Genomic DNA, 17,608 nt, shown 5'->3' on the forward strand with positions numbered 1-17,608 from the left:
TACATTGTTCAACATTTATTTATTTACACAGATATTAATTCTGTTTCTTATTCATTTGACATTTTATTTCGTTAAATTATAGTTTCGTTAATTTTTTTAGTTATTTGACTGTGAACTTTTATTGTACAATACAGTTTTAGGCACGAGGGGCTCACAAGTTTTTGTTGGTTCGTCTCGGTTCGTTAATCTTGGTTCATTAATCTTGGTTTTTGTCTTGGCTCGTAAGTCTCAGTTCGTTAGTTTTGGCTTCGATTTCCCTCTAGACAATCCGTAGCAGTAATTTGAGACACAAAGATAAAGGCACATTCCTCACCCCATATGCTAGGACAAATTTGTACAAATACTCCTTCTTCCCTAGCGCTAATAGAGCATGGAATGGGTTGCCTGAGCTAGCCAGGAAAACCAGTGACTTGGCAGAATTTATGTCATTGGTTAACTTGCATGACTGAATGCATGACGCGTAGGACGTAATCATCTTTTTTTTTAAAGTAACGTCTGTATTATATAAGATAAGATAGGATAAGACACTTTGAGATATTGCTACGCTAATGATTACTAACTGTATCAGTTATCGGCAGTCGTCTACTGGAGAACTGCATTGTACGCGACAACGTCCTGACCACAGTCTGAATCTCAAGTCATTTCTACGAGACGAGCTTAGGAGGCCGGCGACGTTCAATACAATGTGGGATGCATGGCTCAGAGGCTTCTACCGCTTTGCTACCTCAAGGGGGCTTGAGTTCGACACCCAACATGGAGTTGAGTTTACTGAGCCTCTAAAGGCCGCACGAAAAACCTTCTCCGTTATATACTCACGAAGTGCAAAGTGTTCCGTTAAGGAAAACATTTTTGGGAAACACTGGTCTAAACAATAGTGGAACAAAGTGCATAAACAGAAGCTTAAATAAAAGGGAAGTAATTAGATAAATTCCATTACATGTAACGGTAAATCGCATTGTCTCCCTTTTTAAAGTGTTTTCATAATACTACCAAAATGCCAGGGATTAAAGAAACAATTACCGTATTTTTCGCGCACATACCTCAGACATGAGTATAACCCGCACATAACTATTGACATAGACCAATGTGTGTACACACCCGCTTGTCAAAAGTAACGATTAGGTGGGGAGATAAAGGAGCCCTTTCAGTAATCCATACATCATACCACCAGTAGCCATTCATAAACGGCGAGTCCCGCAATGTAATTGTGGTTATAATGAAGTGAAAACGCTAATTATATTCTGAATCACATTATTTCATTGGTATTGACTGCTGAACTATATCTTGAATGACATAAGAACATAAGAATGAAGCGGTGATAACGTTTTATTGTTATCAGAAGATAAATCTGATGATGTGATATACACTTTAATGCCGGGGTCCATATTTATTTAAGGAACTATTGGATATGTGTTATATACAGTGAAATATTTGAATTGCTCGAGTTAAAATTATGATAAGTGGGCGAATGTGAAGCATTAATGCAATTTTAAATTTAAATTCGATACTAAATTTGCAGTAGTAAACTTGGTATGGATCATATAACCTACAGACTCAATAGTCTAATTGTTTAATTTTTTTATTTTTTTTTACTCTGATAAAAGCGTTTCTAGATATAGTTTTAAAGCTTTAGGATTTTGGTAGAGAAAATAAAATAAAATTTATCTCTAATCATCTCCCATTACATATTTTCTATTCTGTGTAGAAACTGAAAGCTACGAGACGCCATTGTTTTCTATAAATAAACCACGTGACACACAGGAACAAAAAAAAAACAAAACAAACGAGAAGCAACGCTTATACACTTCTTCGTTCTGTAGAAATCCTTTATTGCAAAACAAAACAAAAACATTCTTTTATTTGTTCAGATCAAATCTTCAAAGACAGTAAAAGGTTTGTTGAACAAATTGGCAAAAACAAAACAATGTCTGTCACAGTTACCCACATTATGAACAGATAATGACGAAGATATTTTATTTGATCATTTACAAATTCGCGACAGCAACAGAAAAGCGAGAAACATATACATGGCACTTCATGTTCTGATGATTTAATATATGCATAAAATATTTGTTTATACATGTATTATGGTTGCCAGGCGACAATGACGTCACGTGATACAATGGAAGTACGCACTAGTGAGTTGACTCCCTTTTAACAGTGACAATGTGCATTATGAGTTCTCAGGGCAGTGCAGAGGATTTACTGAGTGAGTAGTTGAGAGCAGGTCAATGTAAAACTTATTCAGGAAAAAAAAAAGACTATCATATCTCAGACTCATATAAGCAGGCTTTAAAGAAGAAACCGTTCAAACAGAAAATTACTCAGTTACCTTCAGTCACTGCACAGCCCTGAGTCTATAACACCAATGTTTAAGTTTTTAAAAAATATTTAAGAAAAACAAATTTATATACACAATATCTGTATCCATGTTAAGCTAGAATAATGGAACGTAAAAGGGAGATATAGAACATAATGTCAAGTAAAAGAATATAGATTATGGCAGAGTTTATAATATTGAGATCTTATAATAAAGGAGGCCATTTAACACCAGTGTGCTCAAGAACATGTTAACGCAGAGGCGAAAGGAGGTACTAGAACAGCTGATTAGTTCATCAATACATTCCAGTCTTATGTATTACAACACTTTTTGTTTACAGCTGATCAGTTCTTTATCTGATTAATCAACGCACATATTCATGTTTACAATCTACGAGAATACAATTTGGATGAAGGCAGAGACGTCACCATTTCGTCTAAAAACCAATTGGATAGAATGTAATGTATCTGCACCAAGACTAATCGTTATAGAAGTCCTAAACACTGACATGCGACGTCAAAACTTATGGGTATTGGAGACCAATAGCTCGTTGCCATGTCACCGATCTGGACGTCAGACCTGTGACGTGACAACAGGGCTGACCATACGTCACGGGTCAGTGTTCAGGCCTGCTATGACGATTAGTCTCGTCCGGAGCCACGTGCTCTGTCGTCCCAGCCTCGTTCTAAAAACGAGTTGAGCCAAGCGGCCAGCCAATCACAAGGCTCCGAGCACATCATACAAAAAAAAAAAAAAAAAGGCCGGCAAGGTCAAACTTGTCCTTCAACACTACGGCAGAGATCACAGAGAAATGAAAACGCTGTACATAATACAAGATTGAAGAGAATTGAACTCATAATCTTTGGTGAGGGTGAGGATATATTAAGTTTGAAAAGTAATTACAGTCAATGTAGATAATACAACAATGGCAACAAGTCACCCCCATGGGCAAAAAAGAATAAAAAAACAAAACACAAGGATAGCTTGACATAGATAAAAAAAAAACAGCATCACAGTATCTGCAGTTAGCAAGTAAGGGATTATAACAAGGGCTTGAAACATACACAGATAGGGATTATAACAAGGGCTTGAAACATACACAGATAGGGATTATAACAAGGGCTTGAAACATACACAGATAGGGATTATAACAAGGGCTTGAAACATACACAGATAGGGATTATAACAAGGGCTTGAAACATACACAGATAGGGATTATAACAAGGGCTTGAAACATACACAGATAAACACAGACTCACAACGTTCCTACACAGATATAATCCTGGTCAACAACAGACAAACTCGCTGGCACTTACTGATAGAAGCAGACACATGTGCTAAATGCAAACATAAACAATTGAACACATGTGTTCAATACAAACATAACAATTGAACACATGTGTTTAGTGCAAACATAACGATTGAACACATGTGCTAAAGGACCTTAGCAAAAATGTGTTGCTAATTTCATTTGCGTTTTATAAAATATCGGACGTGGTGGTTAATAGTTAAAGCTTGGATTTAGGACAGAGGTGTCTCGGGTTCAAATGTTGGTGAAAAATGAGATCGTAAACTTCGGGATCATTAGGTCACCACTGAATCCAACAAACTGTAATCATAGACTAATGGGTACCTGACATTAGTAGGGGAACGTCAAGGCGGCTGGTCGTTGTGCTGGCCACATGACACCCTCATTAACCGTTGACTACAGAAAGAAAAGAGTTTTAAATTCTCTGCAACCAGAGATCGGAAGGTCTGAAAGGGTTACTTTTTTTTTAGTATTTTATAACAGCAATACGGCCTCTCTTAAGCGAACACCTGTGATAGCGAACATTTCGGTTAATAACCAAAAGTTTCGTAACAAACTTTGCAACTGATACCGCACAAAATTCAGATACCGAACAGATACCTCACCGACATGTCATCGACCAGCCCTCTCAGACCAAGCATTAGTCACCCAAGATTTCAAACTGCCACATGTTCTCATGCAGGGAAGTACCCCTCGTAACAGTATGTTATTCTAATTTCTTGTTATTTCATTTTATAATGTATTCTACCTGTTCTCATTTAAAAACAAACAAACATACCATTATAGCCTGGAACTTTCCTATATTAGCAAGTCAACATGGGCTGGGAACCAATGGCTTCTATGTCTTTTATTTCTCATGGGACAATTGATTCACATACCGATCATTTCGTGTACGGACCAACTTTCCATAACCGAGTGTACTAGTTAGCAGAGGTTCCACCCTTTATATTTTACGTAATTTCTGTAAAATTAGTATTACGATAGGAGATTTTCAAGTTAAACTGGAAAAAAAAAGGTCAAGGACGCTACCTTGAACCTCAAAGTTGCCAACTAGATTAAAACTGCAAAAATGCATAGAGTGAAGGTCTGAAGCTTCCTCCATTACGAGTTGTATTTTGTGTTACAAATGGTAGAGCTAAAAATGTATCGAATAGCTTTAAAAAAAAACATACAGCTAATCAACACTCTCTTTATTTTGCACACCAGATACACCACAAAAATCTTGCTATTTATAGTTTTCCCGCCATATATGAAAATCTCTAATTAAATTGTGTAATTCTGTAATTTAAATGTGATTTAGCTAAGTACTTGTATTTATTTCGCAGAAGCTTTATTTATTTCATTACATTAACTTTGGTAGGACTACATTAACAATGTCAGAAGGACGCCACTAGTTATTCTGTCTAGTATTCATTGTCCTGAAACTAAATTGGACTGTTTACATTTCATTACGTTACATAGCGTCTGGCTCAAGAAAAATTGGTCGCCCCCCCCCCCTTCCGATATGTTGATGTGATAAAAAGGGATTTAAAATCAGTAAAATTGATACTGACCATTGGGAAGACATAGCCTTAGAACGCACTAGTTGGAGAGAAACAGTGACCAAGAAAGCTATTGGCAGCGAGAAAACATGGGCCTCGACTCTTAAAGAAAAACGTGCCACACAGAAAATGGCCAGCTCCTCTACCACCAAAGCGTAAGCCACCTTGACCTGTAATATATGTGGACGGGAGTGTCTCTCCGAAATAGGGCTCCACAGCCATATGAAAAAGTGTTCGAGATGAATCAGTCGTTTCACAACTGAAGGAGGCCGAGGACAAAGGGGAATTAATTACAAACGTTACGTTTACTACAAGATAGATCCTCGTCGTGTTATTTACAAAAAATTCTAACATACAAATAAGTCCTAATGTTTTATTAAACTATTTTAGAATACAATGCTACTAATAGTAATTCTGAGATTAAAAAGACATGCTTTAAAATTTAATTAAATAAACAATTCTGAAAACTGTTTTAAACGTGCATACTAATAAAACCATTTAATTAAGCCATCATGAATAATTATACCACTGAATACTTCTCTGTTGTGTATAATTGTCTAATAAACGCAGTCTATAAATATATAATTTTCTTCTTCGCTCAAGAGTTTGGACGGGAAGAAGGAGTAAAGGAAAGATCACTCTTTAATTTCTGCGGATAGAGTTATGTCACGAACTTTACGAGCCTTGCGTGTAGCAAAATCATACAGTATATCATAAAAAATCTATTTCCTACATAGATAACGTTCAATAGCAAGAATTAACAAATGTTTTAATCTATCTACGAGAATTTTTGAACTCAAGTAATTCTTCATTAGTTTGAGGCGCGAGAAGCTTCTTTCACCAGATTCCAAAATAACGGGATAATGCCGTTTTTTTTTAATCGCGCGTAGGATTGGCATTTTCCTTATTGAATGACACCCCAAAATGCCTATTTTTGTCTATATATTTCAGGAGATTCGTATGAGTTTTATCAAGAAATTAATAATTTCCGGATATTTTCAGGACTTTTTCGTATATTTTGCAATTTCAGGAGATTTTTTAAGGAGCTCCTAGTAAATTGACAGGAGGCCGCGGGAAATCTGTTATAAGTTATACAATGGTTTAATTTAATGATTTATACACCTAGAATTAGCGCGGGTCATATGAAAAGTGCGAGGCCCACTGCGGTGGCATAAGTGCGGTCACCTAAGGCCGGCCCTGCAAAAATAGCGGCGTATGCTACGCCGAGGGTCGACTAGTTATATTTTTTTTATTTTAACCAGAACGTCAATTGAGATAACATTTCATTTCAAACTTAGAGATCTTGATTGGAATGTACTTAGGAAGGACAAAGCTCTCCGTGGATATTGAAGTGCCTGATATAGATGTTCTTCTTTACAAGATTTCGGCCAACATATAGATCTTACTATTAGAAGTTATATTGAGACATTAGCAATAATTGTCAACATTGATTTATAGCTTCTTAAATGTAATATGCATAGATAAGATATCCGGACTATGTGAATCTATTCTGCTTTTGATTCCTTGAACATCACGTCTTCACATACTCATATTATTTCCGATACTAACATCAGTGGCGTAGCAAGGGTGAGGGAAGGAGGGGGGGGGGACCAAATTAAAAAATCCGCCCCGGGCCCCAACTTGACGGCCCCAAAAAAAGAGTGTCCGAAATGTGTTATTTACATTTAATATTACGCAATTATCTCATGTCATGATGTTGAATGTCAAAATGCAGCGGCCCCTAAAGAGGTCAATCCCCCCCGGATCCCCTGAATCCCTAGCAACGCCACTGATCAACATATACTAAGCAATTACAAATCGTCCTGCTTGCCTATCTTCATAATTCCATGTTCTTAAGACATTAGGGGAAATGAAAAGGAAGTTAAACTATCAAAGGCAGGATCATCTATGGATCTGTTCAGTACCTCACCCTAAGAACAATGTTCAGATAAACTATCAAAGGCTGGATCCTCTATTGAACAACCAGATAGATCTGTTAACTAAGTTAAACTATCAAAGGCAGGATCATCTATGGACCTGTTCACTACCTCACCCTAAGAACAATGTTAGTCAACAATCACAAAGAGGAGTGGCTCAACCAATGGGCATCAGGAAACACAAATAGAGCTATGTACGAAGAATTGTCCATGTCAAACAAACTGGACAGTATTAACTTCATCACCCCGGAAAGAGCAATTTACAATCTTCCAACTAAGGACAGGCCACACACTCCTCTGTTCAATTACCATCATAAAATAAATTCCTAACATCTACCCCCTTGTGGACACTCCGCCCACCCTAAATTAGACCGTAAGCCATATCCTCCTTGAATGCCCCTTCCTAATCAGGGCCGGCCCTAACAATGGCGTGGCCTAGTCTGGGTAGGGATAAGCATAATGTAAAATAAAGATTTTGTATTACTAAATACATTCTTATCCATTTTTATTAAATGAAAGCTTGACAATGCAGTTTTAAGTTATCGCGCGTACGATTGGCACCCCAATAGGACACTTTTGTCTATCTTTCAGGAGATTTTTATTGCGTTTTCAGGAGATTTTTATGAGTTTTCAGGAGATTTCCAGGAGGCTCTGGAAAATCAGGAGGTCGCGAAATCTCGCTTATTATTTATAAGTTATAATGTTCTAAGTTATTAATTTACACCTAGTATTAGCGCGGGGCCTATGCAAGTCGGGGCCTACTGCGGCTGCAAAGGTTGCAGTGGCCTAAGGCCGGTCCTGTTCCTAATCCACCTTAGGCAGACCCTACTACCACTACAACCCACTGTACGGGTGTGCTGAACTACTGAAGAAAACAGCACACTATTTTTTCTTTGGAAAGGTCTGCAAAGAACTTACAGCTCGGCAGGAAAAAGGCTGGCTAGAAGAAGAAGAAGAAAAAAGATGTTCTTGAGGATAAGCTGCAGTTGGCAGTAAATCCGAAAAATAATTGAACAGCTTGCTTAATGAACTAAGATGTCAAAGTATATAAGAAATATCTTATTTAAGGGTATTTTTTATTATCTGTTCATATAACATTGCTGAGAGGATGTTTTTGTTTTTTTTTTACCAGGAACACGCTATAGCTCATTAAAGGTAAAATTTATTTAATTAAAAATGTTTTTCACTTGAAGGGGTTCAAAAGCTCTGCGCACACCCTCCCCAACCCGCAGTTGGTTAAGCCCCTTTATACATTTAGGCAGTCCGCTGTTCCGCAAATACTGGAGTGATAATTATAACGCATACACAGACAAAAAAAAGGCATATAAATGATCACACGCAGAAATGGCTCATCACACTGAATTATACATACACATTAGAACTCATAGACACACACACACAATCTAACAGGAGATACATGTAGCCTATGTTATAGTGTAAACCTCCACGATGTCAAGAAAAATATATATATCGGAAGGTACGTATAACACGACACGCACATCTTTGACAGACATACGTATTCTGAGTTTGTCTGCGTTGAATACGGCAAAATAAGTAGGTCGCAGCTTGGTCTGCGTAACCACGTGAAATACTGTATTTCTTATAAATCTTATGACTCGAAGACAAGCCTTATATAGGCCTATATATATATATTAGACAAAAAAAAAACCACATACACAGGCTGACAAAATGCTAAAAAAAAAACAGATTCTGACGCACACAGGCTCAGATTACTAACACATACACATTTTGACACACACAGTCACGTTAGTACAGATTTCAAAAATTACATTTACATCACATATCTATATGGCAGGTTCTGTCAGCCACTGCCAGCAGAAAGATTCGATTAACATATTACTGTTATTTAGTTGCTTTTCCCACCAAAAGCGCCACCTAGACCAATCATTATAGTAGGTTTGACTGCAGATCTGTGAAGGCCACGAGTGGTCAGCCGAGTTCTACAGTCGGGTCAACTCTAACGATTGGTCTTGGATCCACTCGTTTCACAAATTTAAATTGCTTTAAGAGCATTTTTTTACAAGTCAAAAAAATATGGAAAAGAAGGATCTGAATTTGCTAGAATGTATTTGAGGTCAAAATGTTTTAACTTAATGAATTTGCAATCATGGCCTTCTATTTTCGTTTCTAGTTACCGATTGGCTTAATACAGTGCTTCCCAAACTTTTAACTAAAGTGTACCCTTTTGTAATTTTTGTAACGCAGAGTACCCCTGGGGGTACGTGAGCCCCACTTTGGGAAACACTGGCCTTACAAGCTAGTAACCGATTAAACAACAAGTTTTTGTTCAGAATTACGAGATATAGATGGGCAGAGAATGGTGTGTAAGAAAAAACACTCAATTTCATGTGGACTTGACACAGTTCTCTCCCATTTCACGTGGAAAATATACCTGTTCATTTCTGTAAATCTTTCAACTACAAGAAAAGATCTCTCCAGAAAAAAGAAGGCGATTTAAGATCCAGGTTACACCTCAGTCATTATCTGCTTGTAAAACCTAAAACTAGCTGTTACTACAGTCAAGAGTTAATTTAAACCTCTGGATCTAGCTGTCGGTCCTGGCCATTGTAATTTAAATTGCTATGGTTTGACGTAATATGTAAGTTTCATATTTTAACAAAAATATTTAACCTCGTGCAAGACGCCAAGTGGATATTGGCGGGTTTTTTCAAACTTCTGACCAAAGTGCTAACAGTTCTAATCACATGTCATAAGGAAGCCATCATAATCTAATGATTCAATCGGTGATGGAAGATGTTTAGACTTTGGGACGAGACATAACATATTATAGCTTGGTGATGCTAGACTAGAGGTTCCGGTTTGGTGATGAAACATCTTCAGGTTTGGTGATGAAACATCTTCAGCTTTGATGATGAAACATCTTCACGTTTGGTGATGAAAAACATCTTCATGTTTGGTGATAAAACATCTTCAGGATAGATGATGAAATATCTTGAGGTTTGGTGATGAAACATCTTCACATTTGGTGATGAAACATCTTTAGGTTTGGTGATGAAGCATCTTCACGTTAAGTGATGAAACATCTTCAAGTTTGGTGATGAAACATCTTCAAGTTTGGTGATGAAACATCTTCAAGTTTGGTGATGAAACATCTTCAAGTTTGGTGGTGAAACATCTTCAAGTTTGGTGATGAAACATCTTCAAGTTTGGTGATGAAACATCTTCAAGTTTGGTGATGAAACATCTTCAAGTTTGGTGATGAAACATCTTCATGATGCTAAATTTTTGCGATTTTTGCGATCTTTTTTTGTAAAGTAAAATCTTTTTTTTTGCAAGATCTTTAGAATATGTTATGCAAGATCTTCAGGGTTTGTTATAAAAGATCTTCAAGTTGTTATGAAAGATCTTCAAGGTTTGTAATGTAATAGCTTCAGCTTTTGTTATGTAAGATCTTTACGTTTAGCGATGCAAGACCTTTGGGCTTTGTTATCTTCACGTTTAGCGATGCGTGACCTTTGGCTATGCAAGATCTTCAGGTTTTTGTGATGCTAGATCTTTAGGTTTGGTGATGCAAGATCTTCATGTCTGGTGATGAAAGATCCTCAGGTTTGTTATTGGCCTAATGAATGTGATGTCATCAAAAGAGTCTTAAATGATTTTTACAGCCAGGAGGTATTGATTCCGAAGCTTACGCTCTCTCTTATTTCTACGCCATGTTTTGTTAAGCATTATTAAAACTTTCCGCCATGGAAGAAGTTCCCTCAGTGCAAGGTTACACTGGTTGGTTGACGAGGACACGAGAAAATGTTCCTGGCTGCAAGGGGGGTTTCCTGGTTGAGACACTTCTCCCGTTGTCTTACTGAAGTCTCGTGTGATCACGTTCTCGCGAGATCTACTTAGTCACGTGACATCTTGCGAGACTTGTGAGGGCCAGCGCGGCACTAATCTCTTTCCAATAAAGCTCATCAGTATTGTTTCTTGGAAAGAAAATAAAAATTATAATTAGTGTCCACACAAAAAGAATTTGAAATAGGAAAAAAAAAAGCTTTCAAAATAAATGGAGAAATGTAAACATTGTTTAATTAAAGAAATAAAGTTTGATTTAATTCCTTCTTGATTAATTTTGAGGTTAATTATTTTTTAGATGATTGTTATTATTCTCGTGTGTTTGGCAATAGGCCTACTGCAGTCTGCTGTCTCTTTGTGTTATCTCAACTACTAAAGATGAATTGAACGATGAGAGTGTATTTCTAGGTTACTATAAGACTTAAAGCTATCTTATACACCAAATAAGAGAATGCATTCGTTAATCTCTTTCTTTCAGTTTCTTTCTTTCCTAATCTCTCTCTCTCTCTCTCTCTTTCTGCCTCTTTCTCCCTTTCTCTTAATCTCCGACACTCTTTAACATTCACGCCCACACTTTTTCTCCAACTGTCTCTCTAATAATCTCTCTCAAATACTCTCTATCTCTCTAATACTCTCTCTCTCTCTCTATCTCTTTAATACTTCTATCTCTTTAATATTCCCTATCTCTCTATTTCTTTAATACTCTCTATCTCTCTAATACTCTCTAATACTCTCTCACTTTATCTCTTTAATTCTCTCTCTCTATCACTCTTTAATACTCTCTATCTCTCTAATACTCTCTCTCTATCTCTCTAATACTCTCTCTCTTTCATTCTCTAATACTCTATCTATCTCTCTAATACTCTCTCTCTCTCTCTCTAATACTCTTTCTCTATCTCTCTAATACTCTCTAATACTCTCTATCTATCTCTCTAATACGCTATATCTCTCTAATACTCTCTATCTATCTCTCTAATACTCGCTATCTATCTCTCTAATACTCTCTATCTATCTCTCTAATACTCTCTATCTATCTCTCTAATATTCTCTATCTCTCTAATACTCTCTATTTATCTCTAATACTCTCTATCTCTCTAATACCCTCTATCTCTCTAATACTCGCTATCTCTCTTATACTCTCTCTCTCTCTTTCTCTAATACTCTCTCTATTTGTCTAATATTCTTTCTCTATCTCTCTAATACCCTCTCTCATACTCTATCTCTCTCTATGTCTGGCCCTACTTCTCTACATCCTCTCTCCCCTTGTCTAGCCCTCTCTCTCTCTCTCACTCACTCACGTTAGTCTTATCTTCACTCTCTATCCCACGTTTCTCTCTAATGTTCTACCACTTTCTCCCTAATCTCTCTCACTCTCTTTCCTCTCTCTCTGTCTTCCCGACTACCTCCAAGTTTGTTTCCCACAATTCAATATTTTCATCTACTAATACATAAACTTGAGTATCAAAGCCACTTACAGACTACTTGTCTCAGAGGGTCTCAATTTGATAGCTATCGTCTCCATGTCCTCGGATAAATCTGAGAATTAAACAACATTGAAACATTATAATTAATTTACACAGCAACATTTTAAACCCTTATTATTATTTTGTGTCTCTAGAAGTTTGTTTTTTTTTTTGACAAAGGATTAAAATTTCTTCTGCATATTTATTCATTGTCTCTCCAGCTCTCAGGAGTGTGTGCGTGTGTGTGCGCAGTAATCCGAGTATAATCCAAGGTCAAGGCTCAGGATCGTACAACGTCCGCTCAGTACGACCCGTGGGAGAGATAAATGACAGCCTTCTCCGATGTATTTAGATCGTTAAGGCCGGATTTACAGTCGGGCCAACCAGGCCTCTTCACTCATAAACTTCGGCAAACAAAAGCCAGGAAAATAAGTTTTAAAAAAAAACGTAAAAATATTAATAGGTTTGACCTTTATCAATAATGTTTATTAGCGCTATAAACCTGAGACATTAAACGCACGAACACAAGTAACCAAACACACACACACACTGGCATATACAACACAAACACGCGAAATTACCCAAGCCGAGCATAAAGCTTGATTAATGACCCAATTAAAAAAAAAAGTATGTAATGGCCGATGATGAGAGTTGGTATCATTGAAAGTGCAGTCATAAATATTCATAAGTATCTTTGACGTACAAAGAAAAAGAACTGATTGACACCTGTTGTTTGGTTTTTCTCCGCCCCCTTCCGTTTTCCCGCGCTTTTACACCAGCGTAGCTCATTTCTTTTCTGCCTCGATAGAGAACAACATCGGACAGAGAAGTTCACTTAAGACTATTTTGTGTTCATTGTTTGTTATTTTTTGTTTGTTTTGTAGCAGATGAAGGCCTCGTGGCCCAAACGTCCTTTGTTTTACTTGGTCCGGCAGGGTTACATATATGCATGTTTTTCGTATTTTCTATACTGTTGTTTTTTCTGTATAAGAAATAGTAAAATTTAAAAAAAAAAAAAAAAAGTTCCCCTTTCAGACCTTGTAGTTATAGGGCAGATGATGTAAAGATAATCTGTTTCTGTGGCCCTACGATTAACGAGGGTCTCATGTGGCCAGCACAACGAACAACAACCTATACTTTTCCCCAACTTATGGCCGGTACCCATTAGAATTGTGTGGACTCAGAGGAGCCCGAAATTAAAAATCCAAATCTTCACAGGATTTTGAATCCCGGACACCGCTAGGCCACCTCGATTCCTTTTTGTATAATAAAGTTAGTTTACATTATGACAGTGCAATGGAAAACTTGGATGAAGTCAAACCAGGGCTACAGAACTGCGCAGGGCTTGATGCAGAGTGCTTCACGGGGATTTCCTGTCATCGAATATTGTATGGTACATTACGTCCTACGGCCTGAACTTCTACTGGACTGGTCTCCCTCTAAGGCCTGAACTTCTACTGGACTGGTCTCCCTCTAAGGCCTGAACTTCTACTGGACTGGTCTCCGTCTAAGGCCTGAAGTTCTACTGGACTGGTCTCCCTCTAAGGCCTGAACTTCTACTGGACTGGTCTCCCTCTAAGGCTTGCACTGACTAATACATTTTTAAAATATATTTTTACAATGCACATAATGTTGTGTTTTTTTTTTTTTTTTTTTTACATGCTTCGGATTTACTTTTTAAATTTCAAGATTATAACATCCTAGATCAAGCCTTTTGCAGGAAGGCGGGGGGGAGGGGAGGGTTGGAGCGGGGCGGGTTCAAACCCGGGACAATGGAGACGACAGTACAAAGCGAATAACACCTAGGAAGCCACCCAAGAACTAAAGTGTTTAAAGCCTTGTTACAAGATTAAATTTAATAGAGAGCTTATACTATGGTAACTGGTGCTATACTAAAGTAACAGTGGTGCTTTACTAAAGTAACAGTGGTGCTATAGTAAAGTAACAGTGGTGCTATACTAAAGTAACAGTGGTGCTTTACTAAAGTAACAGTGGTGCTATAGTAAAGTAACAGTGGTGCTATACTAAAGTAATAGTGGTGCTATACTAAAGTAACAGTGGTGCTATACTAAAGTAACAGTGGTGCTATACTAAAGTAACAGTGGTGCTATACTAAAGTAACAGTGGTGCTATACTAAAGTAACAGTGGTGCTATACTAAAGTAACAGTGGTGCTATACTAAAGTAACAGTGGTGCTATACTTAAGTAACAGTGGTGCTATACCAAAGTAACAGTGGTGCTATACTAAAGTAACAGTGGTGCTATACTAAAGAACATATTACGTGTCTGGAAAATAACGTTTTAATGCTGAAGTGCGTAGTCTAACTCAGATTCCTATCACTGATAAGATTAATTTTACGCCTTCAGCTTCAAGGCTTAAAATGACGATAGAAATAACTATAGAATAAGGGACAAAATATGTCATGTATTTTAATTGAATGGCCACTTTATTTATTGTAATTACTTAATTCCAGAAAGCGTCCTTTCTGCCATTATTTGATAAAGTTATATGAAGTCCTATGAAATTGATTACTTGAATATAAACTAATGCATAAAGGTATGATATGCAAAAACATGTTAACTATAATTTAACATTAAAAATGATAATAAATAATATGCAAACATTAAAATTTATTTAGCAACTACTCTTAATATTTTTACTTTGAACGGGTATTAATTGTTTCGTAATTACTGCAATGGGGGAGCCGAATAAACTAAAAGTGGACTCTGAATTTAGAATCTACCAGGAAAAGTTAATGGATCTTTTTTTTTTTTTTGTGGAACATGATAATAAACCAACATATTTGTTTTATAAAGTGTGGCTATTTTGAAGCACAATAACATATAAACGGATGATAAAAGATTGACTGCGAATTATAGATAATTCAACTACGCCTGAAGGATCGAGGAGAATATTTGCCTACTAGAGACAAGAAAATGAGTCGTTTGTAAAGCTGTCTACGATGTTGCTCACATTTAAAGTAGAGAAATGAAGCCAGTTGCAGACCTTTAAAAGTGATAAACTGGCATATCCTATTAATTAATGTAGGTACTAGACGCAAAAGTTTCTAATAAACTTGTTTTAGGCCAATTTCATTTCGTTTTGTACAGTTTCGGTCATGTGGCCAGCGACACGACTGTCGGAAATTAAAATGGCCCGCAGGTCGACTTAGGTTGGGCATCACTGTTCTAGAGGATACACCGTGTTAAAGACACCAGCCTTTCTCTGCCTGCCCTTCAGTCACACCAGACTTCCCTCTTCCTTATACTCATCACCCCTTTGTCGGGTGCTTCGTGTCTGGAAACGAGACCAATCGTCATAGCAGACCCCAACACTGACCGGTGATATGGAAACTTGTGGTCGGTGGAGACCAAAGGTCAATAGCTTATTGCCACATCACTTGACGTACTGACCAACTGTCTCAACTGATGACAGGTTGCCACGTCACAGGTCAGTGTTGAGGTCTACAATGACGACTGGACTCGCTGTAATCACAGCCCCCATGAGTTACATGTTACTGCATCCATTGCTGAACACAGATCCGTTGCACATCTACAAAAATAAATAAAATAAAACGGTAAAGGTGTATTTCACCACACATTCTTTGATGATCTTACGGTCTTTATATATGTTTCTTTTATTTTCTCCACGTGTTCCGCACTGCATTAATTAAAACAAACTGGTATAGCAAGTTTCCCCAAGCCAAACTTCGATGTCAACTATTCTATATAATTACAGTCCGACTTAATCCGTTAAAGAAATAAATACCATCTTTAAATAAAGCTTTAATTTTAACATGTACCTTTCCAAGCTACTCCGTCTGAAGCGATGCTATATGGAACAGTAGCACTTGGCGGGGGTGAAAAAAAAAGCGTCGCTAATAAGTCGCTATTCCGCAAGGTTGTCATTGCCGGAAGTGGTCATGGATGTAAGCGGTCCACTACCTATACAATGCTTCCTAATAGATTGCGTCTCAAATAGCCTCTGACAACCAGTCCAGCTTCTGGCCATCACGTGTGGCTCAGATAACAGAAAAAGGGGCAACGGTGAGTGACTGGCGCTCAAACCAGTAAGCTTCGGGGAGGAGGCGCTCGTTAGCCTTGGCTGGCTACTTATCTAGGAGACGGTAAACTCTGAATCAAATCTATAATGCCCTGCAGCTATACCCAATCATGGGAAACGCTTCGGGAGTCAACCCTAAAGAAAAAATTAGGAGCCAGCGACCATTTTGCAGTTTGCAGAACTGAGTGCTACACCCTGGCAGAGCCTGCGAAGCCGCTGACCCCAAACTGTATCGGTAATTGCCGTTCCTTTGTATACATCAGCTGCTTGGAGCTAGACCAATCGTCAAAGTAGGCCTGAGCACTGACTTGCAACGTCAAAACCTGTAGGCAGTTTAGACCAATAGCTCGTTGCCAGTTACAGGTCTGTACGACTTTGAAGCTTTGAAGTCAACTAGACCACTACCCACAGATCGCAACGTCGATAAGTCTGCTGTGTGTGTGGCATTGTTCCAACCATATCTAGTGCCCAGGCATTCATCTCATTGCCATGATACACAGTCGGTTTACGACCAGAGGAGGCCATAATAAAAACAGGTGTAACAAGCTCGCAACGGCTGGAAAACACTTAAGATAAATAAACAACAACACTGTCACCAATGCCTATAATAGAAAATATTATTTGGTGATACTCAGTCTACGGCCTGCGGACCATATTAGGCCATGGAAACTTTTATCACTGTCCACAATGAAACCACGGAGGCTAGCCACGTGGGAATCAAAGTCTTATTGTAGTTATGTGGCCCGAGATCCGCGTGTCGGAAATAAATAAGTTTGTATTAGTTACTTTCTTTTAAGCAATAATCTATGAATTTGTACAATAATTACGAAAACTTTACAATGGCAGTTTTTAAACATGATGCAAAATCATGTAGACCTGATAATTACCTAAAAAAAAATTTTTTTTAATCTAATTAATTCGAATATATTTTATTTCCTCAATCCGAGTTTCTGGCAATGTAAACTACTGCAAATCTGTGACTATGAATTTTTAATTGATGAACAGCAGCGGGTATATTACATTAAACAGTATAAATGATCATAAACTATATACAACTTCTCAACAATACTGAATGCTCAACGTAGATACGTTCACCCATTGGTCTTGTGCGTTATTGTAAGTGAAAGTATAATCTGAATAAACCAAA

At 37.6% G+C, this 17,608-nt stretch overlaps 1 protein-coding gene across 2 annotated transcripts in view; it reads right to left on the reverse strand.

Annotated features, from left to right (window-relative positions):
• Positions 1-1,805: 1,805 nt before the first annotated feature.
• LOC106061685 (mucin-2-like) overlaps positions 1,806-17,608 on the reverse strand; it is a 200,697-nt gene continuing 184,894 nt past the window's right edge. For both annotated transcript variants that reach the window (XM_056013919.1, XM_056013918.1), the window contains exons 8-9: positions 12,411-12,471; positions 1,806-11,066 (exon numbers count right to left, since the gene is read on the reverse strand). In XM_056013919.1, the coding sequence (XP_055869894.1) occupies positions 10,982-11,066; positions 12,411-12,471 (146 nt within the window). In that variant the 3' untranslated portion in view covers positions 1,806-10,981. The remainder of the gene's footprint in view (positions 11,067-12,410; positions 12,472-17,608) is intronic.

Source organism: Biomphalaria glabrata, chromosome 16, assembly GCF_947242115.1.
Source record: "Biomphalaria glabrata chromosome 16, xgBioGlab47.1, whole genome shotgun sequence".
NCBI lineage: Eukaryota > Metazoa > Mollusca > Gastropoda > Planorbidae > Biomphalaria > Biomphalaria glabrata.